The 27,902-nt window shown below is 45.6% G+C and overlaps 1 protein-coding gene across 5 annotated transcripts; it reads right to left on the bottom strand.

Annotated features, from left to right (window-relative positions):
• Positions 1 to 313: 313 nt before the first annotated feature.
• On the bottom strand, positions 314 to 27,666 carry LOC103128932 (putative methyltransferase-like protein 21E). Of its 5 annotated transcripts, none has more exons than XM_060191849.1 (5): positions 27,582 to 27,666; positions 23,440 to 23,518; positions 8,695 to 8,855; positions 6,459 to 6,576; positions 314 to 1,024 (listed from the first exon to the last, which is right to left on the bottom strand). In XM_060191849.1, the coding sequence occupies exons 2-5, from the start codon at positions 23,507 to 23,509 to the stop codon at positions 621 to 623; spliced, it is 753 nt and encodes a 250-aa protein (XP_060047832.1). In that variant the 5' UTR covers positions 23,510 to 23,518; positions 27,582 to 27,666; the 3' UTR covers positions 314 to 620. The 5 variants fall into 5 exon arrangements, with proteins under 5 accessions (XP_060047832.1, XP_060047831.1, XP_016040454.1 ...); XM_060191848.1 differs by lacking the exon at positions 27,582 to 27,666 and adding an exon at positions 25,648 to 26,487; XM_016184968.2 differs by lacking the exon at positions 27,582 to 27,666 and having other exon boundaries at positions 23,440 to 23,691.
• Between the last annotated feature and the right edge of the window lie 236 nt (positions 27,667 to 27,902).

Genomic DNA, 27,902 nt, shown 5'->3' with positions numbered 1-27,902 from the left:
TACAAATAATAATAATTGTTCTGTTTATTAAAGTGATAATAATACAGAAGTGGTGCTGGAGAGAATAAGATAAGCAAGTTAAGTCCCAGGCCATAGTCACCTCAGATGACTTTGTCATCCTTGCCTGGAAAAATCCCTGCCTGGAGTGAGGGTGTGGTGTGGTGTGGTGTGGTATGGTGTGGTGTGGTGTGGTGTGGTGTGGTGTGGTGTGGTGTGGTGTGGTGTGGTGTGGTGTGGTGTGGTGTGGTGTGGTGTGGTGTGGTGTGCTGTGGGGTGGGGTGGGGTGGGGTGGGGTGAGGTGGGGTGGGGTGTATGGTGTGGTGTGATAGTGTTTGTATGTTATGTGTGTCTGTGCTATATCACAACACCCAAGAAGTGTGTCTGTCTGTCTGTCTGTCTGTCTGTCTGTCTGTCTGTCTATGAGAAAGTCAGGGCTATATCATGTCAGCCAGGAAAGGTGTGTGTGTGTGTGTGTGTGTGTGTGTGTGTGTGTGTGTGTGTCTGTCTGTGTGTCTGTGTGTGTGTGTGTGTGTGTCCATGAGCAAGTCAGAGCTATAGCACATCGTCCAGGGTTGGCTTCCACATCAAAGCCCCGTGCAGACATCCTCCCTCCCAAGCGCTCACGCACTCCCCCGGTTTCTCTTCACGGCTTTATACAGCTTAATGTTCAGGCTCGGGAAGCTGGCGATCTCCTCCAGGTCAAAGAGTTCCTTCACCTGCTCCACGAACCTGTTTTCCTTGTCCAGCCGGAACCTCATGGCCCAGAGGATGACGGTGGTCTCCTTGCACAGGTGCTGGAAGGTGAGCAGGAGCTGGTCCAGGAAGGGGTGAGCGTACACCACGTCGGCCGCCAGGATGTAGTCGAAGGTGCAGGTGGCCCTGGGGAAGTGCTGGTCCAGGCCGACGCCCCACGACAGCTCTTTCACCTGGGGTGGATGCTTGCTCTTGGCTTTGGTGTTGTGGGAGATGTTGTACTGCAGGTTTCCCAGTAATTCGGGCAAATCGGTGGCTGTCACTTGGGCTCCTGTGAAGCAAAGGACAGGAGGTAAAATCGCCCTTGGAGGCATGAGGTGTCACAGATGTCACCAGATATCAGGCCAACACACATTCTGCAAACCTGCAGAGGTGCTAGTCCCAAGAAGAACACTAGGGGGCCAGGGGGAGTGGGGGTGGGGGTTGATAGCATAGTGGTGATGCAAAGAGACTCAGGACTGAGGCACCAAAGTCCAAAGTCCCAGGTTCAGTTCCCCCCCCCCCACCCTAGCACCATTAGCTGGGGCTGATCAGCAACTCTGGAAGGAAAAGAAGAAGAAGAAGAAGAAGGAGAAGGAGAAGGAGAAGGAGAAGGAGAAGGAGAAGGAGAAGGAGAAGGAGAAGGAGAAGGAGAAGGAGAAGAAGAAGAAAGAAAGAAAGAAAGAAAGACAGGGAGGAAAAAGAAAATGAAAACACTGGTCCACACACATAAAAGGGAGATTGCATCTGAAATGAGAAATTGAGAAGGGTGAGGGAGATAAAAAGGGACAGAGACAGAGAGACACCTGCAGTCCTGCTTCACCTCTCGTAAAGCTTTCCCCCTGCAGGTGGGGACCAGGAGCTTAAACCTGGGTCCTTATGCACTTAACCAGGTGCACCACCACCTGGCCCCTATGAGTTAACCTCTTAATCATTACTAAGAACAAAACATCTGTCGGGGCTGGGCAGCAGTACAGCGGGTCAAGCGCACGAAGTGCAAAGCACAAGGATCAGTGAAAGGATCCCGGTTTGAGCCCCTGGCTCCCCACTTACCCACCTGCAGGGGAGTCGCTTCACAAGCAGGTGAAGCAGGTCTGCAGGTGTCTGTCTTTCTCTCCTCCTCTCTGCCTTCCCCTCCTCTCTCGATTTCTCTCTGTCCTATTCACCAAATATAACAACAGTAATAATAACAACCACAACAAGGGCAATAAAATGGAAGAAATGGCCTCCAGGAGCAGTGAATTATGGTGGTGATACAGTGAGCCCCAGCAATAACCCTGGAGGCAAAAAAAAAAAAAAAGCATCTGTCTACTTACGATCTGTAAGAGCACTACCATTTTTCTAACACTGCATAAAGCTCCTATCTATTAATATTGCCGTCAAGTTGTATGAGCAAACTGACAGAACCAATTCCTCTTTTTTGTTGTTTTGTACTTTTTGTTGTTTGTTTGTTTTGTCTTTGTTTTGATCCTTCTTTTTTTTTAAGACTGACTTTTTTCTTTATCTATTTATTGGACACAGACAGCCAGAAATCAAGAAGGAAGGAGGTGATAGGGAGAGAGGAAGAGAGACATCTGCAGCACTGCTTCACCACTTGCAAAGCTTTCCCCCTGCACAGGGGCTTGAACCCAGGCCCTTGCTCATTATAACATATGTGTTTAACCAAGTGCACCACCACCCAGCCCCCTTAAGATGGATTTATTGGTGATAAAAGGTGAGAGGAGAGAGAAACAGAGCATCACTCTGGCAGGCTTTAGAGTCCAGTATTTCACCTACTGCTCCACCTCTCAGGCAGAAGGGCTATTTTTCCATTTATTTTTTAACTTTTTTTTTTGCTTTATTTATTTATTATTGGATAGAGACAGACAGAAATTGTGAGGAAAGGGGGAGAGAGAGAGAGGGAGAGGGAGAGAGGGAAAGAGAAAGACATCTGCAGCCCTGCTTCACCACTTGTGAAGCTTTCCCCTGCAGGTGGGGACCAGGGGCTTGAACCTGGGTCCTTGTGCACTATAATGTGAGCATTTAACTAGGTGCACCATCACCTGGCCCCTCTTTTCTTTTTTTTTTTAATTTTAATTTTTTTTTTTCCTCCTCCAGGGTTATTGCTGGGCTCGGTGCCTGCACCATGAATCCACCGCTCCTGGAGGCCATTTTTCCCCCCTTTTGTTGCCCTTGTTGTAGCTTCGTTGTGGTTATTATTATTGCCCTTGTTGACGCAATTCGTTGTTGGATAGGACAGAGAGAAATGGAGAGAGGAGGGGAAGACAGAGAAGGGGAGAGAAAGATAGACACCTGCAGACCTGCTTCACCGCCTGTGAAGCGATTCCCCTGCAGGTGGGGAGCCGGGGGCTCGAACCGGGATCCTTACGCCGGTCCCTGCGCTTTGCGCCACATGCGCTTAACCCTCTGCGCCACCGCCCGGCCCCCTCTTTTCTTTTTTTTAAAAGATTTTTTTTTATTTTTTAATGAGAGAGAGGTGTAGAAAGAGACCAAAAGCACTGCTCAGGCCTGGCTTCTGGTTGCTAAGGCTTGAATGTAGGACCTGAGAGCCTCGGACATAAAAGTCGTCTATAGGGAGTTGGACAGTAGCGTAATGGGTTAAGAGCACATGGCACAAAGCTCAAGGACCGGCATAAGGAACCCAGTTCGAGCCCCCGGCTCCCCACCTGCAAGGGAGTCACTTCACAAGCAGTGAAGCAGGTCTGCCAGTGTCTGTCTTTCTCTCCCCCTCTCTGTCTTCCCCTCCTCTCTTCATTTCTCTCTCTCCTCTACAACAAGGACGACATCAATAACAACAACAGTAATAACTACAACAATAAAAAAACAACAAGGCAACAAAAGAGAATAAAAAAATGAATAAATATTTTTTTTAAAATCCTTTTGCATACTATTATGGTGTCTCCCACCCCTGCACTTTCTTTCTTTAGTGAAATGAATCGTTTCCCAAAACACAAATTCTGCTCCCAAATCAGTAAGCCTTCATGACTAAATCTACTAGAAGCTCTGACTCTGACCTTCCTAAATGAAATGATAGCTTTGAAAAGTTCTATCAAGAGAAGATGGGGGGGGGTAGATAGCTTAATGGTTATGCAAAGAGACTCTCATGCCTGAGGCTCTAGAGTCCCAGATTCAATCCGGCGCACCACCACCATCACCATGCGTAGCCAGAGTTAAGCAGTGCTCTGGAAAAAAAAAAAAACTTTATCAAACAGAACAGGTTTTTTTTTTTAATTCTTTTAATATTGGGAGACCATTCTGAGGGTCCTGTGTTTAGAAAGTTGCAAATTACTAAGTCTTGAATTCCTGTCAAGTTTCAGCGTGGCAGGTGTACACTTCTGAAGATGGAGAAAATCAAGGTAGAGACGTAGGTAGCCCACACCAGAGAAGGCAGGTAAATTAAGGCGGTGAAGTAGATAACAAGAGCCGGAAAAAGACCAAGTGGGTGCAAGCTCAGGCATACATCAAGAACATCACACTCTTGGTCTGAAGCTCGCTGTGCGTGAACACAGATTCTAAGTGGAGAATGCAAATGAGCCGATGAAATAAATTCAAGGACAAATGTGTGAAATTAGAAGCAGACATGATTCCCAGGTGATTTCTAATATGCCATTCTCTATTCCAGCGGGTACCTTTCCATTACAAGCATAGGGCTTCAAACCCCCAAAGAATATACCGTTCCATACGAACACTGAATTAGGAGGAAAATTCAAATGAAGGAGATCAGACACTGCTTAAGCAACCCCACACATTTCCGACAGACAAGATGCAGAGGTGCATCTTCCAACTACAGGGCACTTGTGTCTTGGCATCCCAGGAGAAGAATTAATGCAATTTCCGCAGAAAGTTCTGGGAGGAATCAGTAAGGAGATGTTAAGATAGGTAGTGTTTCTTAGTGAAGCGGCTTCAAAGAAGGGGTTAAAAATGGGCTTTAGTGGGAGTCGGGCAGCAGCACAGTGGGTTAAGCGCATGTGGCACAAAGCACAAGGACCGGCGTAAAGATCCCGGTTCATGTCTCCGGCTCCCCACATACAGAGGAGTCACTTCACAGGCGGTGAAGCAGGTCTGCAGGTGTCTATCTTTCTCTCCCTCTCTCTGTCTTCCCCTCCTCTCTCCATTTCTCTCTGACCTATCCAACAACAATGACATCAATAATAACTACAACAGTAAAATAACAAGGGCAACAAAAAGGGAATAAATAAATAATTTTTTTTTAAATGGGCCTTAGTTCCAACCCATCATCTGGGGCTCTAGTCAGGGAGTCCTGGATTCCCACATAGACATGATGGGCCTAGACCTAGAGTGGATTAGTGGATCTATTAGAATGGATCCCTCTCTCCACCATCACGGGTCATCTCCATCAGGAACATCCTAAACCCCCTTGGAGGCCTCTCCAGGCCCTGGCCCACAATGGAGGACAGCAATGGTAAGGACTGCCCCACTCTCTGAAGGGAGGCTGGGTCAACATATTCTGTCACTTAGGCAAAGCAGGGCCTGAAGCCAGTGCAGCCTACAATGTTCCCAGCTGTGACAGGGAATTTTGAACTCAGACTCCTGTGCTAAATATCAATAGATATGGGCCCTGGGTATGATTGATGGGGTTAAGAGTTACTGGTGTTTGTATATTTCCCTCATGTTTGGGGGATATTCTCTGCCCTAGGCCAGCTTTCTAGTGCTATTTTCATCGCTGACACCATCTTACCAGAGAATAGTCTTATCACACCTGCATGTTAGCTACTGGGCTCAGGCAAAAATGACTAAAGTCATGGGCCCCTTGGAATATATCCAAAATGGACGGCCTAGCTTCTTCCCACAACATGACCCTTAGTTTCACCTGCTTTGTTCTGACCTTTAGGTTGCTGATTATTAAACAAATTGTCCTGCTTTACATCTTACTGTTTTTGAGCCACCAAGTTGCAGATGCTACCATAATGTCATCTTGACCTCCCTGTGCAGACAACCTCAGCACTGTGTCCTGGAACCTCCCCTCCCCAGAGCCCTGCCCCACTAGAGAAAGATAGAAACAGGCTGGGAGATGGATCCACCTGCCAACACCCATGTCCAGTAGAGAAGCAATTACAGAAGCCAGAACTCCCACTTTTGGCACCCCATAAAGAATTTTGGTCTATACTCCCAGAGGGATAAAGAATAGGGAAGTTTTCAATGGAGGGAATGGGATACAGAACTCTGAGGGTAGGAATGATATGGAATACTACCCATCTTATCCTACAATATTGTTAGTCACTAAATCACTTTAAAAAATAGGCCTAAGTCATAGGAAACTGAATAATATAAACAACTATAGATAGTCGGTAATTAAATTAAATTCTCTGGCTCCTTCACAATTAAAAATATCCACTTATGGGAGTCGGGCGGTAACACAGTGGGTTAAGTGCACGTGGTGCCAAGCACAAGGACCGGCGTAAGGATCCCGGTTCGAGCCCCCGGCTCTCCACCTGCAGGGGAGTCGCTTCAAAGGCGGTGAAGCAGGTCTGCAGATGTCTATCTTTCTCTCCTCCTCTCTGTCTTCCCCTCTTCTCTCCATTTCTTTCTGTCCTATCCAACAAGGAACGGCATCAATGATAACAATAATAACCACAACAAGGGTACAACAACAAGGACAACAAAAGGGGGAATAGATGGCCTCTAGGAGCAGTGGATTTATGGTGCAGATACTGAGCCCCAGCAATAACCCTGGAGGCAAAAAAATAATAATAATATCCACTTACCAAGTAAGCTTGCTACAATGGAGACTAGCCCTGTTCCAGCTCCAATTTCAATCACATTTTTGTCAGCCATGTTGTACTGCTTTACATTTGTTTCCAGAAAATAGCATAGAACAAGGGCCTATGAATGTTAAAAGGAAGAGAAAACCAGTTGTGCTCGGCAAGTAATAAGAGAAAGTAAACTCTAACCCTATTAGACAATAGCTCATTAAAGCTGTCAGAAGTCTGTTTGTATGTGTGTCTAGGCATTTGTGTACTTACATAGCCAGCATCACAGAAAATGATCACTAATCAACACTTAAGACTAGAAAAAAAAAAATCCTTGGGAATTACTGGGAACAAAAGAAACAAATAGAAATACAGAATTCAGTAGCTTAGCTGTGGTTCTCTCTCTTTTTTTTAAAATATTTTATTTTATTTATTTATTCCCTTTTGTTGCCCTTGTTGTTTTATTGTTGTAGTTATTATTGTTGTCGTCATCGTTGTTGGATAGGACAGAGAGAAACGGAGAGAGGAGGGGAAGACAGAGAGGAGGAGAGAAAGACAGACACCTGCAGACCTGCTTCACCGCCTGTGAAGCGACTCCCCTGCAGGTGGGGAGCCGGGGTTCGAACCGGGATCCTTATGCCGGTCCTTGTGCTTTGCGCCACCTGCGCTTAACCCACTGCGCTACAGCCCGACTCCCCGGTTATCTCTTTTTTAAAAGAATCTTCTAGTCAGGCGGTAGGTAGTACAGTGGGTTAAGCGCACATGGCACAAAGCACAAGGACCCACATAAGGATCCTGGTTCGAGCCCCCAGCTCCCCACCCACAGGAAGGGACGTCGCATCACAGGCAGTGAAGCAGGTCTGCAGGTGTCTGTCTTTCTCTCCCCCTCTCTGTCTTCCCTCCCCTCTCCATTTCTCTCTGTCCTATCCAACAACAGCAACATCAATAACAACAATAATAATAACCACAACAATGGTAAAACAACCAGGGTAACAAAAGGGAAAAAAATAGCCTCCAGGAACAGTGTATTCATGGTACAGGCACCAAAGCCCTGGCAATAACCCTGGAGGCAAAAAAAGAAGAAGAAGAAGAAGAAGAAGAAGCTTCTAGGGGCCAGGCAGTGACACACTTGACCGAGCGCACATGTTACAATGTACAAGGACCCCGGTTCAAGCCCCCAGCCCCACCTGCAGTAGGAAAGCTTTGCAAATGATAAAGCAGTGCTGCAATTGTCTCTGTCTCTCTTCTTCTCAAATTCTGGCTCTCTCCTATCCAATAAATAAATAAAAGTAGTAAGAAGAAGGAGAAAGAGAAGAAGGTTATAGTAATAACAATTTCAAAAAAAAAAGTATATGTGTGATTGGGCAAACACAGGCAAAGTACCTACTTATTCATGGGAGAATTAATTTAAAAAAATAGTAAGTGGTGGTCTTTTAGAATAGTCTGTATGTTGAGACTGATCCAGATTTTATCATAATTGCTCGAATCAAATAGAGCCAATGAACTGGAACACAAACACATCTCCCAGCCTCTTCAGACTTATAAACGAAACATGAAGAGGCATAAGCGACAGTCCTCACTAGTCCTACAGGTTGTTGCCCTTGTTTTATTGTTGTAGTTACTATTGTTGTTATTGATGTCATCGTTGTTGGATAGGACAGAGAGAAAATGGAGAGGGAAGGGGAAGACAGAGAGGAGGAGAGAAAGACAGACACCTGCAGACCTGCTTCACCGCCTGTGAAGCGACTCCCCTGCAGATGGGGAGCCGGGGGATCGAACTGGGATCCTTACACAGGTCCTTGTGCTTTGTGACACGTGCATGTGCGCTTAATCCACTGCACTAATGCCCAACCCCCGATGTCCACATTTTAATGCTGTTTGAGGTCACCAAGTAAAACCGTGGAACCTTTTGCCTTTTGCCAAATAATACACAACAATGAAAAAATAAAATGGCTGAGGGGCCTGGCAGTAGCGCACCTGGCTGAGCGCTCGCATTACAGTGTGCAAGAACCTGGGTTCAAGGCCCTGGTCTCTCTGCTTTTATCTTCTTTATCCCCTCCTGCAGGGGTTAAGCTTCACACGTGGCAAAGTAGAGCTGCAGGTGTCTCTCTGCCTTTATCTTCTTTATCTCCTCCCCCTTCCCTCTCAAATTCTCTCTGTCTCTATCCAATAATAATTATTTTTAATTTCTAAAAAGAAAAAAAAAGTCAATGTCTGACAAAAACAATACAAATTCTGTGGGAAATTATACCGATGGCCAAACCACAGCACCGTAACAATCCGTGGCCTCCGCAATCCGAATCTCGTGGCCAACGAAATGAAAGCCCTCCCAGGAAATGTTTGTTATCACAGTTGGGACAAAGCACCGAGCCATGATCTCTGCCACCACTTCCTTGTCCTCTTCTCCGTTCTCTGAAAAGAAAAGAAACAGGTGGTAAAATGATGGTAGTGTTAGCAACCCAGCTCAAGGTAAATCTTTTTTTTGTTGTTGCCACCAGGGCTATAACTGGGGCTCAGAGACTGCAAGATGAACCCACCACTCACAGCAGCCATTATCCCCCCCTTTCATTTCACAGGACAGAGAGAAATTGAGAAAAGGTGAGAAGATAGAGAAGGAAAGAGAAAGAAAGACACCTTCAGCACTGTTTAACTGCTCATGAAGCTTCCCCCCGCACCCTGCAGGTAGGGACCAAGGACTTGAACCCAAGATGCTTGTGGATGGTAACATGTGCACTGAACCAGGTACTCCGTGGGCCAGACTGATGGCAGGACATCGTAAACCTGGGTGGTGTTGCTGTGAGGAACAGCAAGTCCTCACTGCTGCTGATGAGAATACACAATTCTATGGTCACTCTGGAAAGCAACCTCACAATATTTTGTTAAATTAAACATACAAATAACGTACAACCCAGCATTCCTGCTCCTGGATAAAAATTCCTCTCCGGTTGTGGGGTCAAAGGAACGCTCCTGCACCGCTGGTGGGAATGTCAGTTGTTCCAGCCTCTGTGGAGAACAGTCTGAAGAACTCTCAGAAGGCTAGAAATGGACCTACCCTATGATCCTGCAATTCCTCTCCTGGGGATATATCCTAAGGAACCCAGCACACCCATCCAAAAAGATCTGTGTACACATATGTTCTTAGCAGCACAATTTGTAATAGCCAAAACCTGGAAGCAACCCAGGTGTCCAATAACAGATGAGTGGCTGAGCAAGTTGTGGTCTATATACACAATGGAATACTACTCAGCTGTAAAAAATGGTGACTTCACCATTTTCAGCCAATCTTGGATGGACCTTGAAAATTTCATGTTAAGTGAAATAAGTCAGAAACAGAAGGATGAATATGGGATGATCTCACTCTCAGGCAGAAGTTGAAAAACAATATCAGAAGAGAAAACACAAGTAGAACCTGAACTGGAATTGGCATATTGCACCAAAGTAAAAGACTCTGGGGTGGGTGAGGGGGGAGAATACAGGTCCAAGAAGGATGACAGAGGACTTAGTGAGGGTTTTATTGTTATATGGAAAACTGGAAATGTTTTGCATGTACAAACTATTATATTTACTGTCGAATGTAAAACATTAATTCTCCAATAAAGAAATAAAAAAAAATTTTAAATCCCTCTCCTCCAGTTTCAGTACATGTCCTTAGGTGGATATGTGAAAAGCATCCCAGAATCAGTGGCTGTGCTCAAGGCTAATGTCCATCAAGAGAGCAGTGTTTTAGCTGCAGAACTGGGAGGAACAAGCAGCAGTTAGTAAGCAGACGAGGCTCCTCAAAGCAACATGGATGGAACTTAAACATGTGCCATAGGGTGGAAAAAGACACATACTTATAATATGGTATATTTTTATTTTATAAATAACACATATCTATAGCATATCAATCATTTCCATTAAAACACAACATGCCAAATAGCAAGTACTTTATAAAAACACATCTAAGTGGAAGAATACACATTGAACTCATTATTAACATAGTTAGGAATTGGAAGCAGAGAAAAGAGCAGGAAATGACAAAAGACTAGATGGATGGATGGATGGATGGATGGATGGATGGATGGATGGATGGACGGATGCATGGATAGGACATCACAACAGTGGAACTTTGCATCCTGAGAGTGTCCTGTTACCAGATAAGTGTGATTGGTCTCTGTCTTGAGATTTTTAAATAGACAACAAATTCAAGTATATCTGAGAGATTTGGGAGAAGTACAAAAATTTTTCATGCTAATCTTCTTGAAAGACAGGATTCTGCAAGGAATAGAAACATATTCCTAAGGCCAGAAGCATAGGATTCTGGACAGGGAGGCAGAATAATGGTTATACATAAAGATTTTCCTCCCTGAACTCCAAAGTCTCAGATTCCATCCCCTGCACCACAGCAAGCCAGAGCTGAGCAGTGCTCTGGTCTCTCTCTCTCTCTCATTAAAATAAAACAAGCAAAATATATACTTAAAAATAATAATCATGGAGTCAGGCATGCGCAGCGGGTTAAGCGCACATGGCACAAAGCGCAAGGACTGGTGTAAGGATCCCAGTTCGAGCCCCCAGCTCCACACGTGTCCAAAAATGATGACACTAACAACAACAACAATAATAACTACAACAATAAAACAACAAGGGCAACAAAAGGGAATAAATAAATATTTTTTAAATACTAATCATAAATCGATGGGGTTTACAGTCAACAACATTTATACCCCTTTCCCATATTAGGGAGCTACTCTCTTCCCTGATCCAGCTTTCTGTCCCTTTTCCAGCCATAACATCATCTCCCCAGACAATAACTTGGATCCACCTGAATATCAGATTTCAGGCTCAGGGGAAAAAAGAAAAAGAAAAAAAGAAAAAAGACTAGTATAGCCACAGGCCCTTTGGAATATAACTAAAATATGTCTATTAGCTATCTACAAAAAGAAGGAACCCTCAACTCTTCATCTGCACTATTCCAGCCTTTAGGTCCATGATTGGTCAACAATTTGTTTGGCTTTGTATGTTAACTCTCTTTTCAACCACCAGGTTCCAGATGCTACCATGATGACAACCAGACTTCCCTGGACAGACAACCCCACCAGTGTGTCCTGGAGCTCCACTTCCCCAGAGTCCTTCCCCACTAGGGAAAGAGAGAAACAAGCTGGGAGTTTGGATCAATCTGTCAATGCCCACGTTCAGCAGGGAAGCAACTACAGAAGCCAGAACTTCCACCTGCTGCATCCCATAATGACCAAGGGTCCATACTCCCAGAGAGTTAAAGAACAGGAAAGTTATCAGGGGAGGGGAAGGGATACAGAGTTCTGGTGGTGGGAATTGTGTGGAATTGTACCCCTCTTATCCTATGGCTTAGTCAATGTTTCCTTTTCATAAATAAAAATTTTAAAAAAAAATACTAATCATAGAATTCTAGTCACAGAATCAATTAATTCCAAGATGGAAAGTGCTATAGTCTCCTCATCTAGCTGCACATCTAGTGTGGGAACTTCATGTTGATGCGGGACATAAACTCCATGCCTAGCTTGCTCAGCCTCTTTGGACATTTCCATTGAAGATGAATGACACTGCTTCACGAGGTATCCATTCTGCACTCAGAAAGCTTGACTATTGGGGTGGCAGTAGCACACCAGGCTGAGTGCACACGCTACCATGCACAAGGACCTGGGTTCCAGTCCCTGCTCCCCACACGTAGGAGGATACTTGACAAATGGTGAAACAGGTCTGGAGGTGTCTGTCTCTTGCTCACTCTATCTACCCCTTGCTCTCAATTTCTCTCTTTCCTATCAAGTAAAATAGAGAGAAGGAGGAGAAGAATGAGGAGAGGAAGAAGAAGGGGAAGAAGAAGAGGAAGAAGAAGGAGAAGGAGAAAAAGGAGGAGAAGGAGAAGGAGAAGAAGAAGAAGGAGAAGGAGGAGGAGGGGGGGAGGAGGAGGAGGGAGAGGAGGGAGAGGAGGTAACTGGGAGCAGTAGATTCCTAGTGCAGGCACCAAGCACCAGCTATGCCATAACCCTGGTGATAATTTTTTAAAAATAAAGAGAGAAAAAAAGGAAGAGAGAAAGGAAGGAACGAAGGAAGGAAGGAAGGAAGGAAGGAAGGAAGAAAGGGAACTTGACTATGGAAAATTCCTCCTGATACTAAACTGATAGCTCATACAAATGATTTAGATTATCTAGATTATCTATTATCCCTAAAAGAAAGCTCACAGATGAGCAACCTCTTACAGAAAAAAAAAAAATGTCTCAAAAGGTTAGAGTGATAGGGAGTAGGCAAAGAAAATAAAAAGAGTTAACGTCTAATGCTAGTCTGAAAACCTTGGACTCTAGTGTAAGTGAAAACCTCAAAGAATTTCCAATTTTTCAGTGGCATTAATGCCAGAGGGGGGTGGGGGCTGTCCTTGAGTGCCTGGGTTCTGTGGAAGACATGATGCCAGACTCAACCTCATGAGCGCCACAGACATCACTCCCTAGTATGCGGGGACTTCAACAGCAAGCAAGATGGTGGTAGGTTAAGTCAGCCATTTTGAAAACTCTCCTCAGAGGCCACAAACAGCAGCAGGGATTTTCAGCCAGGGTTATTTCCTGTCCTAGACTCTTTCATAGCCTCCTGCTTAGGATGCTGACAGAACTAGGTATTCCCCACCCCCACAAAAACAAAAAACTCCAACTTAGTTCTAACCCTATAGGAGAGGCCTGATCTACCAACCATCATCACCACCACCACAGCCCCCTTGGTGCAGAGATACAGGAGGGGGAGGGGGACAAAAAGAGGGAAAACAGAGGCTCTTCCGCAGGAACTATTCTTCTCAGCCGTGTCCCTGTCCTTCCCAGGCAGCCTGTCTCCCTTTACATTCTAAAACAGCTCCAAGAGCCCAGTAATATTGGTCACACGCTGCATTTGAACTTTAACTTTCATTTCACTATATTCACTTGCCTTGCTAAGATGGTGAGGAGGGAGGGGGTAACGTTTTCCCTGGATGTTCTTCAGGGAGAAGCAGGGAACATTAATTGCTTCCTCGACCTTTAGCTGAATGGGTCCCTCTGGGTCCCCCTGCCTGCTCCTTGTAAAGGCAGCATTTCTTTGACAAGTCACCTAAGGTATCAGGGATTAATAGATGTTAGAGTACCGTGAGTCCCAGGAGCATCTCTGAAAGTTTCAGTCTTTGATATAAAAACTCGACCAGGGACTATTTACTACACCAAGCTGACATCTCTCACTCTGCACTTTCTTTTAAAGGTTAGTTGACCAGCATAATGCTGTTGTCCTAACAACCAGCAAATATAGTGGATAGCAGACGATTCCTCTTTTCACTGTCTAAAGAAAGAGCTTGTTATTTTTTTTCAGAATGACCACACCTTTACCTTTATATGAAAATAAGGTTTTGAAAGTCAGGCTGTAGTGCAGCGGGTTAAGCGCACATGGCACAAAGCACAAGGACCGGCATAAGGATCCCGGTTCGAGCCCCCGGCTCCCCACCTGCAGGGGAGTTGTTTCACAGATGGTGAAGCAGATCTGCAGGTGTCTGTCTTTCTCTCCCCCCTCTGTCTTCCCCTCCTCTCTCCATTTCTCTCTGTCCTATCCAACAACAACGACATCAATAATAACTACAACAGGGGAAACAATAAATAAAACAACAGGGGCAACAAAAATAAAACAACAAAGGAAATAAAAGGGAATAAATAATTTTTAAAAAAGAAAATAAGGTATATATATATATATATATACAGCAGGTTAAGCACACATGGTTAAGCACACATGGCACAGCGGGTTAAGCACACATGGCACAGCAGGTTAAGCACACATGGCACAGCCGGTTAAGCACACATGGCACAAAGCACAAGAGCCCAGGTAAGGATCCCAGTTTGAGCCCCTGACTCCCCACCCGCAGGGGGGTCGCTTTGCAAGCGGTAAAGCAGGTCTGCAGGTGTCTATCTTTCTCTCCTCCTCTCTGTCTTCCCCTCCTCTCTCCATTTCTCTCTTACTTATACAACAACAACAACAGCAGCTGTAACAACTACAACAAGGACAACAAAATGGAAAAAAACAGCCTCCAGGAGCAGTTGATTTGTACGGAGCCCAGCAATAACCCTGGAGGCAAAAAAGGAAAAAACAAAAAACAGTTACTTAAAACCAGTTATCTAGGTTGACAATTTATCCTATGGAAAACAGTACTCCAGGGGGTCAGGCTGTGGCACACCTGGTTAAGCACACATAGTGCTAAGTGCAAGGACTGGCCCCCCACCCCCCGCAAAGATCCGGGTTCAGGCCCCTACTCACCACCTGTAGGGGGCGACCCTTCATTTCCACCCATATTCTAGCCTTGTGAATCTGACAGTCAGCTATAACTAAATCTACGTAACATAAGATGTAACTAAATCCTTAAATAACTAAAACTGGATGACGCTACACGAAAATGTTGAATCTCGGCTTCCCTACATATAGCAAAAGCTTCTCATTTCTGCACCTTTAGATAAAAGCTGCCTATTATAACCTTAAGATACTGTTCTATTAATGAATTGAAAATTGAATGGTAACTATTAGGACAGGTTGTAAACAACACACAATCAAGACAGTCTTACAATTAAATTGCTGTCTTGGAGTTACCAATGTTAAGCTTTCTGATATATATATACTTAACAACATTTCCCTGCTATCAAACCTTTGCTGCTGTGAACAAAATCTACTAGGCGCTCTTGTTCCCCTGAGAATTAAAAGGGGTTTTCAAATAGGAAGTGAAAAATTAGCGAGATTCTGCTACATGATGATGATTTTCTTTTCTTTTTTTAAATTGTTTTTATTATTTTTATTTATTGGATAGAGACAGCCAGAAATTGAGAGGAAGGGGAGACAGAGAGAGACACCTGCAGCCCTGCCTCACCACTCATGAAACTTTCCCCCTACAAATGGGGACCGGGGACTTGAACCTGGGTCCTTGCACATTGTAACATGTGCATTCAACCAGGTGCACCATGCTGCTGATTTTCTTAAGAGGAAACTTAAACAGTGAATTGACTTCCCATGCCAGGCTGCAGTAAACCTTCCAAACTAGGGGTCCTTTCTCCATGCTTTCCGTTAACACTTGTGAGGTCAACAACAACAATAACTGGAAGGGTCAGAGCCCAGGTATCCATCCTCAAGAGGGTCAGCAACAGCTCTCACAAGTGAATTTCATCTTTCATGGTTGGACTGATAGCAAAATTGCAACTACAAACCCCTCCCCCCGATGAGAGAGCTGCAGGACTAGTCAAAGAGGCATGCCACGTGCTCCTGAGAAATACCTAGAGGCTGAAAAGAAAAAAAAAAAAAAAGGTATTTTCAGGACTGGAGAGACCAGTCACTGTGTACAATGCTTGCCTTACTGTGCACATGGTCAGGGTTCAAGCCCCAGCGCCATAAGGAAGGTGCTATAACACCAGAAGAAGCTCTGATACTGTTTCTCTCTCTCTCTCTCTCTCTCTCTCTCCTTCCCTCCCTCCCTCCTTCTCCCTATTCCTCTCCCTCTCCCTCTCTTTCCCTCTCTCTCTTTCTTCCCTCTCTCTGCTATTCTCTCCATATCTCTCTTTTCTTAGGCTTTTCTTTTATTTATTATTGGATAGAGACAAAGAGAAATTGAGATGGGGAAGGGAAGATAGAAAGGGAGGGAGAGGGAGTTGGGCGGTAACGCAGTGGGTTAAGCACATGTGGCACAAAGTGCAAGGACCGGTGTGAGGATCCTGGTTGGAGCCCCCGGCACCCCACCTGCAGGGGAGTCACTTCACAGGCACTGAAGCAGGTCTGCAGGTGTCTGTCTTTCTCTCCCCCTCTGTCTTTCCCTCCTCTCTCCATTTCTCTCTGTCCTATCCAATAACAACAGCAATAATAACTATAACAATAAAACAACAAGGGCAACAAAAGGGGATAAATAAATAAACACATATTTTTAAATATTTTTTAAAAAGGGAGAGAGATAGAGAGACACCTGCAGCCCTGCTTGACCACTCATGAAGCTTTCCCCCTGCAGGTGGGGACCAGGGGCTTGAACCTGGGTCTTTATGCACTCTGATGTGTGCACTTAACCAGGTGTATCACCACCTGGACCCTTTCCCTTTCTCCCTTTCTCTCTCTCTCCTCTCTCTCTCTCTCTCTCTCTCTCTCTCTCTCTCTCTCTCTCCTTTTTTACTTCCAGGATTATCACTGGGGCTTAGTGCCTGCACTAGGAATCCACTGCTCCTGACGACCATGTCTTTTTTTTTTTTAATTGGATAGGACAGAGAAATTGAGAGAGAGTGGGAAGACAGAGGCAAGGAAGCAGACACCTGTAGACCTGCTTCACTGCTTGTGAACTGAGCATCCTGCAGGTGGGGAGTCAGGGGCTCGAACCTGGATCCTTGTATGTCCTTGCACTTCATACTATGTGCATTTAACCCGGTGCACCTAACCAGCGCAACACCGCCCAACACCCGCTCCCCATCTCTCTATCTAAACAAAAGTGACCCGTGAGCAGTGAAGTCACACATCAGTGAGGCCCTCACTCCACAAAAAGAAAAGAGAGAGATTATTTCTGGGTGAGGGAATGATCACAAGTGAAGTTGAAGGAAAAGAATTCTGGGAACCTCCCAAGGTCAAACTCTGGGGCTCTTAGGTTGAAACAAATTCCTGAAATGATCCCAAGATTTCTTGACTAGAAAGTTTCCATTCCAGAAGGCACAGAGGCCGTAACTTTGACCAGGAAGGTCAGAGGGCACTCTGTTCATAGATAAAAGAATGCCCTCTTGGGAGTTGGGCGGTAGCCCAGCGGATTAAGTGCAGGTGGCGCAAAGTGCAACGACCAGCGTAAGGATCCCGGTTTGAGCCCCCGGCTCCCCACCTGCAGGGGAGTCATTTCACAGGCGGTGAAGCAGGTCTGCAGGTGTCTATCTTTCTCACCCCTCTCTGTCTTCCCCTCCTCTCTCCATTTCTCTCTGTCCTATCCAATAACAACGGCAATAAGAATAACTACAACAACAATGAAAAACAACAAGGGAAAAAGAAAGAAAGAAATAAAGAAAGAAATAAAGAAAGGAAGGAAGGAAGGAAGGAAGGGAGGAAGAAAGAATACCCTCTTTTACCGAGACTCTTCAGAATGATGGAGGACAAAGTAAAAGAACCAAAGCTGTTCTTCAGAGCCTGCTGCTGGGGCCACAGTGAGGACAGCTATGTGGACAAATGTCAGTGACAGGTGCTAAGTGCCAGCAGAGAAAGATTTCTAAAGTGCTATGGGAGCCCCGCTGGTGGATGACATCGGAGAAGTGTTACAACGAGGAGATATTTGCAGAATGAGGAAAGCTGCCAGGCAGAGAAGGGTAAACAAGGTCAAGGAAGCTAAGACCTCTCCCCAGGGCCAGGAGATGGACTCGAACACAGACCAGCAGGGAGCCGGAGGGGTGATGGGCTCCGGGGAAACTAAGCCGCAGCCAGAGTGCCCAGAGATGGGTGATTGGACAAAGGAGTTCTGGGATACAGAGTCTATGCGGCGCGACTCTGCAGTCAGAAACAAAGACGGCGTACCACTGGCACAGAATGAATGGAACTGGAGGTAAGACTGTGGCAGGTGAGGTCAGGAAAGCGGTGAAAGACAACTACCAGGTGGTTTTGCACATATGTGGAATATAAGTGGTCAAAGCACATGAACTTGCAAAAAAATAAATGAAGAAACGTGTCTCTTGGACACTGAGAGAACCAAGCTGGTTAGGGGAGGTCAGCGGTGCGGCGGACATAGAGAAGGGTATAGCACCTTGTAGAGCTGTGCAGGTGCTCCTGCCGTCTTCTACTTATGTAAAATGCTGTTAAGTCACTGATCAAAAGTGATTTTAAAATGCAAAGAAGCCGGGCCCGGGTGGTGGCACACTTGGTTGAGCGCACATGTTCCACTGTGCAAGGAGCCAGGTTCAAGTCCCCAGTCCCCACCTACAGGGGGGAAAGCTTCACAAGTGGTGAAGCAGGGCTGCAGGTGTCTCTCTGTCTCTCTCCCTCTCTGTCACCCTCTTCCCTCTTGATTACTGGCTGCCTCTATCCAATCAATAAATAAAGATTTTTTTTTTTTTTTTAAATGAAAAGAAGCCTAGAAAGGAAGGTGGAGATCAGACTTATAAGCAACACTAGCCTTTGTCCTTGAGGGTATGGAGCAGTTAATAGAGACTGTGAGAGCAGGGACTAGCCAGGTCAGACTTGATATTTAAGAACTTGGGCCTAACAGAAGGGAAAACACAAAGCAGAAACTGGACTTTGGTGTTTTGCACCAAAGTAAAAGACAGAGTCTTTTACTTTACTTTTTTGGGGGAAAGAGTTCAGGTCCTGGAACATGATGGTGGAGGAGGACCTGGGTCGGGGGTTAGAGTGTTGTGTGGAAAACTGAGAAATGTTACACATGGACCAACTACTGTATTTTACTCTCGACTGTAAGCCATTAATCCCCCCCCCCAGTAAAAGAAAAAAAAAATAGGGAATGACATCTGAAAAAACAACTTGGGCCTGAAAGATAGCTCAAAGTCACTGATTATCAGAGAAATGCAAACAAAGACAATGACAGACCTACCACTCCACTCCCTTGAGAATGTCATACGTTAGAAGGAAAAATGACAACAAATATCGGGGAGAATGCGGGGGAAACAGGACACTTCCGCACTGCTGGTGACAATGTAAACTGGTCCCGCCCCTGGAGAAAACAGGCTACAGATTTCTCAGAACACTAGAAATGGAGTTACCCTATGACCCAGAAATGTCTCTCCTGAGGATTTGTCAAGAGTAAATAAACAACAACAAAACCACCTAATAAAAGACATCTGTGTACACCTATGTTCACAGCAGCATAGTTTGTAATCACCAAAATCTGGAAGCAACACAGATGTCCAACAATAGATGAGTGGCTAAAAAAACTCATTATATATGTGATGGAATACTACTCAGCTGTTAAAAATAACCAAGTCATATCTCCTTTGTACATCACCTTGAATAGAACTTAAGGGCATCATGTTAAGTGAAAAAAGCCAAAAAGAGAAGAACAAATTATCTCACTTAGAAGCAGAATTTAATAAGCAGGAACAGAGAGAGCAAATACAAAGTGAACTGTGGACTTAACACAGTGTATTGCATCAACACAAAGGTCTCTGGGGAAGGAGGGAAAGAGAGGGGCAGAAGAGAATTTGGGGGTCCTGGTGCATAATGAAATTATACCCATGTGTCAGTGATGACACTGGAAATCATTAACCACCTCAATAAAAATGAAAAAATAAAAATTAAAAAAGGACTTAGTTGTCACCTAAGGCTCTTCCCACCCACCAATGTGCTCCAGACTTCCTTGTCAGAGGAGTGAAGCCTCTTGTCAGAGACTGAAGTATCCCTGCCTCTAGTTTTTTTTAAATATAATTTTTTAAAAAATTTATTGTCTTTATTTATTGGATGGACAGTCAGAAATCAAGAGGGAAGGAGGTGACAGAGAGGGAGAGACACAGAGAGACCCCTGCAGCCCTGCTTTACCACTCACAAAGCTTTCCCCCTGCGGGTAGAGACTGGGGGCTCGAACACAGGTCCTTATGCATTATAATACAAGTGCTCAGCCAGGTGCGCCACCACTCGACCCCTAAAAAAATATTTTTATTTATTTATTATTGGATAGAGACAGGGAGAAATTGAGAGGGGAGGGGAGATAGAGAGGGAGAGAGACAGAGAGATACCTGCAGCCCTGCTTCACCACTTGGGAAGCTCTCCCCCTCAGGTGGGGACCAGGGGCTTGAACCTGCATCATTGTGCACTGTGGTGTGTGCACTTAACCAGGTGCACCACCTGCTTAACCACCAACTGCCCCTCCCCTTGCCTCTAGTCTTTCCTTCATCCTCCACAAATACCCCCCCACAGAAGAAAGAAAGAAAGAAAGAAAGAAAGAAAGAAAGAAAGAAAGAAAGAAAGAAAGAAAGAAAGAGAGGGAGGGAGGAAGGAAGAGAAAGGAGAAAGGAAGGAAGGAGGGAGGGAAGGGAGGGAGGAAGGAAGAAAAGAAAGACCTCTCCTGTCTTCTGCACGTTGCCATATTACTGCGGCGCGGGAAAGTACTGGGGTGTCAGGTCAGCCCGTGGAGGGACAGAGCTGAGAGACACAGAGCCTGGCCCAGGCTAGACCTGCTCCCAGGCAACAGACCCGAGCTCTGGGTGCTCCCCAAACAGAGAGGCACCCTGCAGCTCGGTAACACATTGCTCCGCGTGCTAACAACGAGAAGAATGGCTGCTGGCAAAAAGTGAGCTCACTAAGATGTCTGGAGGAGCTTGGGTGGGTGAGGTTTCAGGCAGCTGAAATAATAAGGAAGCATCCAAGCCATCTCCAGAAGAACCGTTAGCATCCACTGCGCACTCAGCGTGAATCCGTGTGCGTCTAAGCGGCCCACGTGTACTGGCGTGAAAACAGGGGAACCAGGCAAGGGGGGGTCGCACCATCCTTTCCAAGTACAAGATGTTAAGAATAAAAGAGTTATGACAGCAGAAGTCACTGCACTTGAGAACTGAGTGTTCCTTCACTTAGTAAATGGAAAAAAAAAAATCTTTGTAAGCAAATGCCATCTGACTCTGCTTCTGTCACTCACCCCTAATCCCTGAGCGCTGTGGATATATTTTCTAAAGCTCGAAATTGGCTGTCCAGGTCACTCTGGGGTGTATTGATTCATGGCGCAGAACATTTCAAGACTCGTTCTGTTTCCACTCTACCTGGAACTTCCTCCTGTTTCCTTTGTGACTGGCCCCGACGATCGTGAGCACAGCTGAAACCAAGTGTTTGTGACTCGTGGTCATGAACCGCGCCAGAATTACATGCTCATTCGAATCATCTGGAGGGCTGGGTCTGATGTGTGACTGCAAATGTAAATGCTGAGGTTTGCGAAACTCGCTACAGTAGAATTGCTTGAGTTTCAGCCACATGAGCTGCCTGGCTGCCAGCACTGGGCAGATACCCAGCTCTCTTGGCTTAAAAGATAAGCTCACCCAGGTAGAGGCCACCTGGCATGCCTAAAAAAAAAATAAAATAAATAAAAAAAGGAAAGGAAGAAGAGGAAGGGGAAAAAGACCACAGTCTTTAGAAAAACATTCATAGCATGTACAGAAAGGAAAGGGAGAGAGAAGCCAAGATGATTCCATTTGTGCCCCTAGGCTATATTCCCTCTCATCTTGGCCGGGTGTGTGTGTGTGTGTGTGTGTGTGTGTGTGTGTGTGTGTGTGTGTGTGTGTGCGTGTGTGTGCGTGTTTGGGACCAGCAACACCGCACACAGGTAGTGCACAGGAGTTGTGGTTGAGAGGTCCCAGGTTCAATCCCCAGCACCAGCAATAGCCAAAGCTGAATGATGGTCAGAAGAAGAAAAAGAAGGAAGAGAAAAGGGAAGATGGAGGAGGAGGAGGAGGAGGGGAGGAGGAGGAGGAGGAGAGCAGAGGGGAGTGGGGAGGAGAGGGCAAGGAAGGCTGGAGACCTGGCAGGAAGCACAGTGGTGCAGTGTATAGTGTTGAAATTTGAAGCATGAGGTCCTGAGTTTGATCCCCAATATCTCATGTACGAGAGTGATAGTCTGGTTCTTGTTCTCTCTGTCTCTCTGTCTCTCTCTATCTGTCTGTCTGTCTCTCTCTCTCCTTTCCTCTCCCATTAATATGTATATCTGCACACTTTATCTCAAGATAATGGGGACAGTTTCACTTTGTAATTTACACACACACAAAAAAAAAATCACACTTGCTATTTAAGACAATGTGGAAAGGGTAGGTCAGTTTCAAACATTTACACTAGTAGAAAACTTTAATTCTCCTTCCAGATTAGATCAGATCAGATTAATGTACCTGCCTGGAATTGCAGCATCAGAAGGGCAATGAGCACAGATGTTTTATACTCAAACCTCTCCATTCCTTCTGAGCATGAACTTAAACATCTAGTTTTCCATAAATTGACTTTTATCTCTCTTCCCATTGTCTTATCTTAAATAAAATAACACAGAGCTGGCATAAATGCCTTGAGTGGACAGCACATGGGAATAAAATTGGTTCCACTCTTACTGATTAAAAACACTCCATAAGCATCCAATAGCACAGCTATATACAAGATACTGGATACTGTACAGCAAACCCTAACAAAAGGACTTTTCAAAGTTAACCCAATTATCAAATAATGTGATGATAACATTAACTATCGATTGTCTTTTTGAACCCTAAGACAGCAGGAACCTCACATCTCCAATATAGAGCCCCTACTTCCCCCAGTCCTGGAACCCTTGGATAGGGCCCACTTTCCCGTATGCGTCTCCCAATCCATACCAAATAATATTGCATCCGCCAATCACAACCTAACCAACGCAACGATTGCCACCTCAACATGCTTCACTTCAGACTGTGTCCAGAGACTTCACATGTAGAATGACAACCCTTCAGCTTCATTACTCGGGTTCCAGATGCCATCAGGATGCTGGCCAGGCTTCCCTGGATTGAAGACCCCACCAATGTGTCCTGGAGCTCAGCTTCCCCAGAGACACACCCTACTAGGGAAAGAGAGAGGCAGACTGGGAGTATGGACCGACCAGTCAACGCCCATGTTCAGCGGGGAAGCAATTACAGAAGCCAGACCTTCTACCTTCTGCAACCCTCAATGACCCTGGGTCCATGCTCCCACAGGGAGAGAGAATGGGAAAGCTATCAGGGGAGGGGGTGGGATATGGAGAATGGGTGGTGGGAATTGTGTGGAGTTGTACCCCTCCTACCTTATGGTTTTGTTAATTAATTCTTTCTTAAATAAAATAAATAAATAAATAAAATTAAAACACTCCATATACTTGGAGAGTCTAACTATTGTCAAAACTATCTCTATGATACCACAAAAGCAAAAGACGTTAGGCATTATCAGAGAGAGTTAAAGACTAGCAAACAAACGAGAAGATAGCATTAGCACATACTGCAAAGCCAAGTTCTCATACTGTTAATTGCTTCTCTTCTTAGAATTGGTCAAACGACATAAGAAACACGAAGTGATTTACCTTGTGGAGCTTCTTGATTCATTAAGGAAGGAACAAACATTTGGCTGTAGCAGGATGCTTTCTTGATCATTCTTGAAAACTGGGCAAATAATACATTAAAATAACAAAGGAGAATAATGAATTTGAGGTGCCTAGCAAGTGCTTTTCTGTTTTGCCTAGTAAAGTTTAGCTTCAAATACAGCACAGGAAAAATAAAAACATTAGATCATATACCAATGAATCAAAATTTAAGAAAACCATGGAAACAGAATCTGCCCAGTCCAGCTGAAATTTAGACAAAGGCTTCAGATTAAGAAATTGTAAGAGGGCTGAAGAGCTAGCACAGCAGCAGTGCACAGGACCTGCAGGCAAGAGGTCCCAGGTTCAATCCCCAGCACCACCAATAGCCAGAGCTGAGTGATCACAAAGGCAGCATCTTTATATTCAATAAGAAGAGAAACCAGGTGGTGGTGCACCTGGTTAAGTGCACACATTACAACGCACAAGGACCCAGGTTCAAGCCCCTGGGGTCCCCACCTGCAGGGGGAAAGCTTCACAAGTGGTGAAGCAGGGCTGTAGGTGTCTGTCTGTCTCTTTCCCTCTGTCCCTCTCAATTTCTCTCTGTCTCTATCCAATAATAAAGACATTTTTTAAAAATTTAAAGATGCCAGACCTTCCACCCTCTGCAACCCACAACGACCCTGGATCCATACTCCCAGAGAGATAGAGAATGGGAAGGCTATCAGGGGAGGGGGTGGGATATAGAGATCGGGTTATGGGAATTGTGCAGAATTGTACCCCTCTTATTCTATGGTTTTTTTAATGTCTCCTTTCTTAAATTAAAAAAAAATTTAGGGAGTCGGGCAGTAGCACAGCGGGTTAAGCGCAGGTGGTGCCAAACACAAGGACTGGCGAAAGGATCCCGGTTTGAGCCCCCGGCTCCCCACCTGCAGGGGAGTCGCTTCACAGGCGGTGAAGCAGGTCTGCAGGTGTCTATCTCTCTCTCTTCTCTGTCTTCCTCTCCTCTCTCCATTTCTCTCTGTCCTATCCAACAACAATGACATCGACAATAACTACAACAACAACAACAAAAAAAAACAAGGGCAACAAAAGGGAAAAAAAATTTAAAGATGGCAGCATTAAAATTGAAGAGGTGATTAAAACCTTGGGGAAACGGGGGTTTTCCTGCACCATATTAAGAACCATAGTCCCAGGCAGAAATAAATATAGTTTCTGGGGTCAGCAAGATAGCTCACCTGGGAGGATGCCTGCTTTACCAAGTGCACAGCCCAGAATGGAGCCCCCAGTACTATAGCTTCAGCACTGTAGTCTCTCTTTCCCCCCCTCTCTCTTTTTCTGCCTCTCCATCTGAGTTAGCCCAGAGCAGTGAAGCTCTACTGATGACAGAAATACGTAATAAAGCTTTCAACATGGCAACAGATGTCAAGTTCGTGAGTCCTCACCACAACGTCATGAACACACAGCCAATGTCTGCAGCTGAGTGGTTCTTTTTGATATTTTTATTATTATCTTTATTTATTTATTGGATAGAGACAATCAGAAATTGAGAGAATAGCAAGATAAAGAGGGGGAGAAAAAGAGAGAGGGAGAGGAGACCTGCAGCCCTCCTTCACCCCTTGTGAAACTGTCCCCACTGCAGGTGGGGTCCAGGGGCTCGAACCTGGGTCCTTGTCCACTGTAATGTGTGTGCTCGACCAGGTGCGCCACCACACCAACCCCACTGAGTGGTCTTTCGAGTAGCTTCTCCCTTAGAGAATCTCTACCATCCCAACCAATGCATGCAAATGCTGAGTATTTTAAAAGTCTTAACTAGAGAGCCTGTAATATGAATATGTTTAAGCTGTTCAGGTTTGAAAAGCAAACAAAAATGATGTTTGTTCCATCTCCGTCTGGGATCAGAGAATAAGCCCCACGACATCACCTATTTCTACAGTGCTCCTCTTCTGAGGCTCCCCAGAGCCCTTCAGACTCACCCCATTTTTATCTGTACGGCCTGCCTCAGCACGTCAGATGATAAATGGCATATCTGATAGCTGGCCAGCGAGAAAAGTTCAAGGTCGCATGCTGAGTCTGGGCTGAACAACAGTAAAAGTCACCTCACACTACCTAGTGGCCAATCCCAGTTTAGTGTCTCTGCTAGCAGAGAAAGGAAGCACCTGCTTTTCAAAGCTCTTGTGGACACTGGCTGCAGGTGGAGCTCAGACCTACCTAGAGGAGTTTCTGGAAGGAAAAGAGACGTCCCACCACTTGGGCTTTGCTGCAGGGGGACCCGGATGGTGCCTGAGGTGCCCGCACTGGACCTGTGGTCGTCACTACTGTACCAGTTGGCAGGGAGCTGGGGATCCTGACAGCTGCAGCTTCAGAGCTCCGTGTCCTGAGCGCAGGGGCTGCAGTGAGTCCACAGGCGTCCCTGGACAGAGCCAGGGCAGTGGGTGGCTCAGAACCACCCCTGCAGGCAAGGGTTGATGGCTGGATGATGCTGCCCCCGCCTCGGCAGCCAGGCCAAGCGTCATTTAAGCCTGTGTGGCTGTGACGTCCTGTGAGGACGGAGGCCACGCATTCACTTGTGTCATCTGTCTAGGTGTGAAAGTCATTTTTAGTCTCAGCCAGCCACAACAGAGTGGAGGGAGGTGGTGTGGGCAGCCGTGCTCTGGGCCTGGGGAATTCCATCAGCACCTTCTATCTTCCTGCAGGGCATGAATGAGAAAGCTGGAAGGCGTGCTCCCTGAACATCGGTGCATGTGGCGACTGCAGAAGCCCCTCCTGACTCTGACATGTCCTTTTTTTTTTTTTTTTCTTCCAACCAGGATTTCATATAGCACCAATTCATTTGTTTAGATTTATTTTAATGAGAGAGAGAGAGAGAGACACAGAGAGAAAGACAGAGACTGGGACACTGCTCAGCTGTTGCTAGGGATTGAACCCAGATCTCCTCAGAGCCTCAGGCAAGATAGTCCTTTGCATAACCATTATGCTATCTCCTCAGCCCGTCACCATTTCACTGCTCCCAATGTGACTTTTTCTCAGATGGAGACAGACAAGGAGAAACACCCCTCCTGAAGCTTCGTTTTTCTTTCTACTATACTTTATAGGACAGAGAGAAATTGAGAGAGGAGGGGAGATGAGGAGAGAAAGAGAGACACCTGCAGACCCGCTTCCCTGCAGGTGGAGAGGAGGGGCTCGAACCCGGGTCCTGTGCACTTAACTGGCTGTGCCATCAGCCAGGCCCCAAGCTTCTCCATTGCATGATTCTCCCATGGGGTGGCTGAGAGCTTGAACCCCAGTCCTTGCACAAGGCAAAGTATGCATCCTACCACATGGCCCCTGGAACTGTCTTTAACGGGCTATCATAACAAAATCAGATGTTATAAAGTGGAATAAGCATAGATGGGTGGATATAGGTCCAAAGAAAGACTTCTTGTGTCACGGTGTATACAAACCAATTGAGGGTCCTGTTAATATCAAGGTCATGTCGACCTCTGTGAGAAAGACCAGAGGCCAAAGAGGCAGATTTTACTCATCCTTGTCAGTATTTCACCTGTAGTTACATTTATTGCACGTGTGATATATATTTCTATGATATTCATATATAGATATTTATTTCAGATAAGGTTTCTTGGCTTTCTCATATGACAGGGATGTAAAAGGCACAGAGTGGAGTATTTGTGGAATGAGGAAAATAAAAACATTCTGGAACCTGTGAAATCCAAAACAAGGGACATTATGATTCATAGGCAGAAAATGATCTCTCTTCTGGGTCCATGTTTTAAAAAGCAAAAACAATGCTCCATTTGGCAAATTCAAAAAAAAAAATCACCCGCCTTTTCCAAGGATTATCCGTTCACCACTGGATTTATTAGGATGCATTGGATCGACCTTCCCGTGGTGCATCTCGTGAGTACCCATTCATTGGGGAAACTGACGATCCTTCCTAGCCGACGGCAAACGCTAGAAGAAGAAACTGGATTTATTAAGTGATAGAACCCCTGTACCAATAACTGAAGCCAACCTGACAACGATGGCTATTTCATGTTATATGGAAGTGTTTGAGAATACAGAAATCTGCCTCCAGCTTGAAGCAGATTCTCTCTCTCTCTCTCTCTCTCTCTCTCTCTCACACACACACACACACACACACACACCTGTTAGAAGTCATCAGCTCTCTAGAGGCAGCCAAGAGTCCTGTACTTTTGCTGATGAGTAGTGTGAGGAGGCTTAGAAGCCAGAGGGCAAAGTGGAGGGGAGCCAGCAAGGCTTCCAGCAATCTCAGAGGTCACAGCAATGGAGACAGAGGGACAGTGTTTGGTGCTGACAAGGCAACTAGGAACTGCCGAGTGGGAGGGGAGGTGACTGGCTCAACAGAGGGGATGTTTGTGAACCTGAGGCCCGGGGCTTGATCCCAGGCACCACTACTTCTACTTAGGGTAGAGCATCACCTATAATTGAGTAGGGCTCTAGTCTCC

The sequence above is a fragment of the Erinaceus europaeus genome, chromosome 5 (genome assembly GCF_950295315.1).
Source record: "Erinaceus europaeus chromosome 5, mEriEur2.1, whole genome shotgun sequence".
NCBI lineage: Eukaryota > Metazoa > Chordata > Mammalia > Eulipotyphla > Erinaceidae > Erinaceus > Erinaceus europaeus.
Note: the sequence above shows the minus strand (reverse complement) of the source record. Positions and strands in the feature narration are given on the sequence as shown.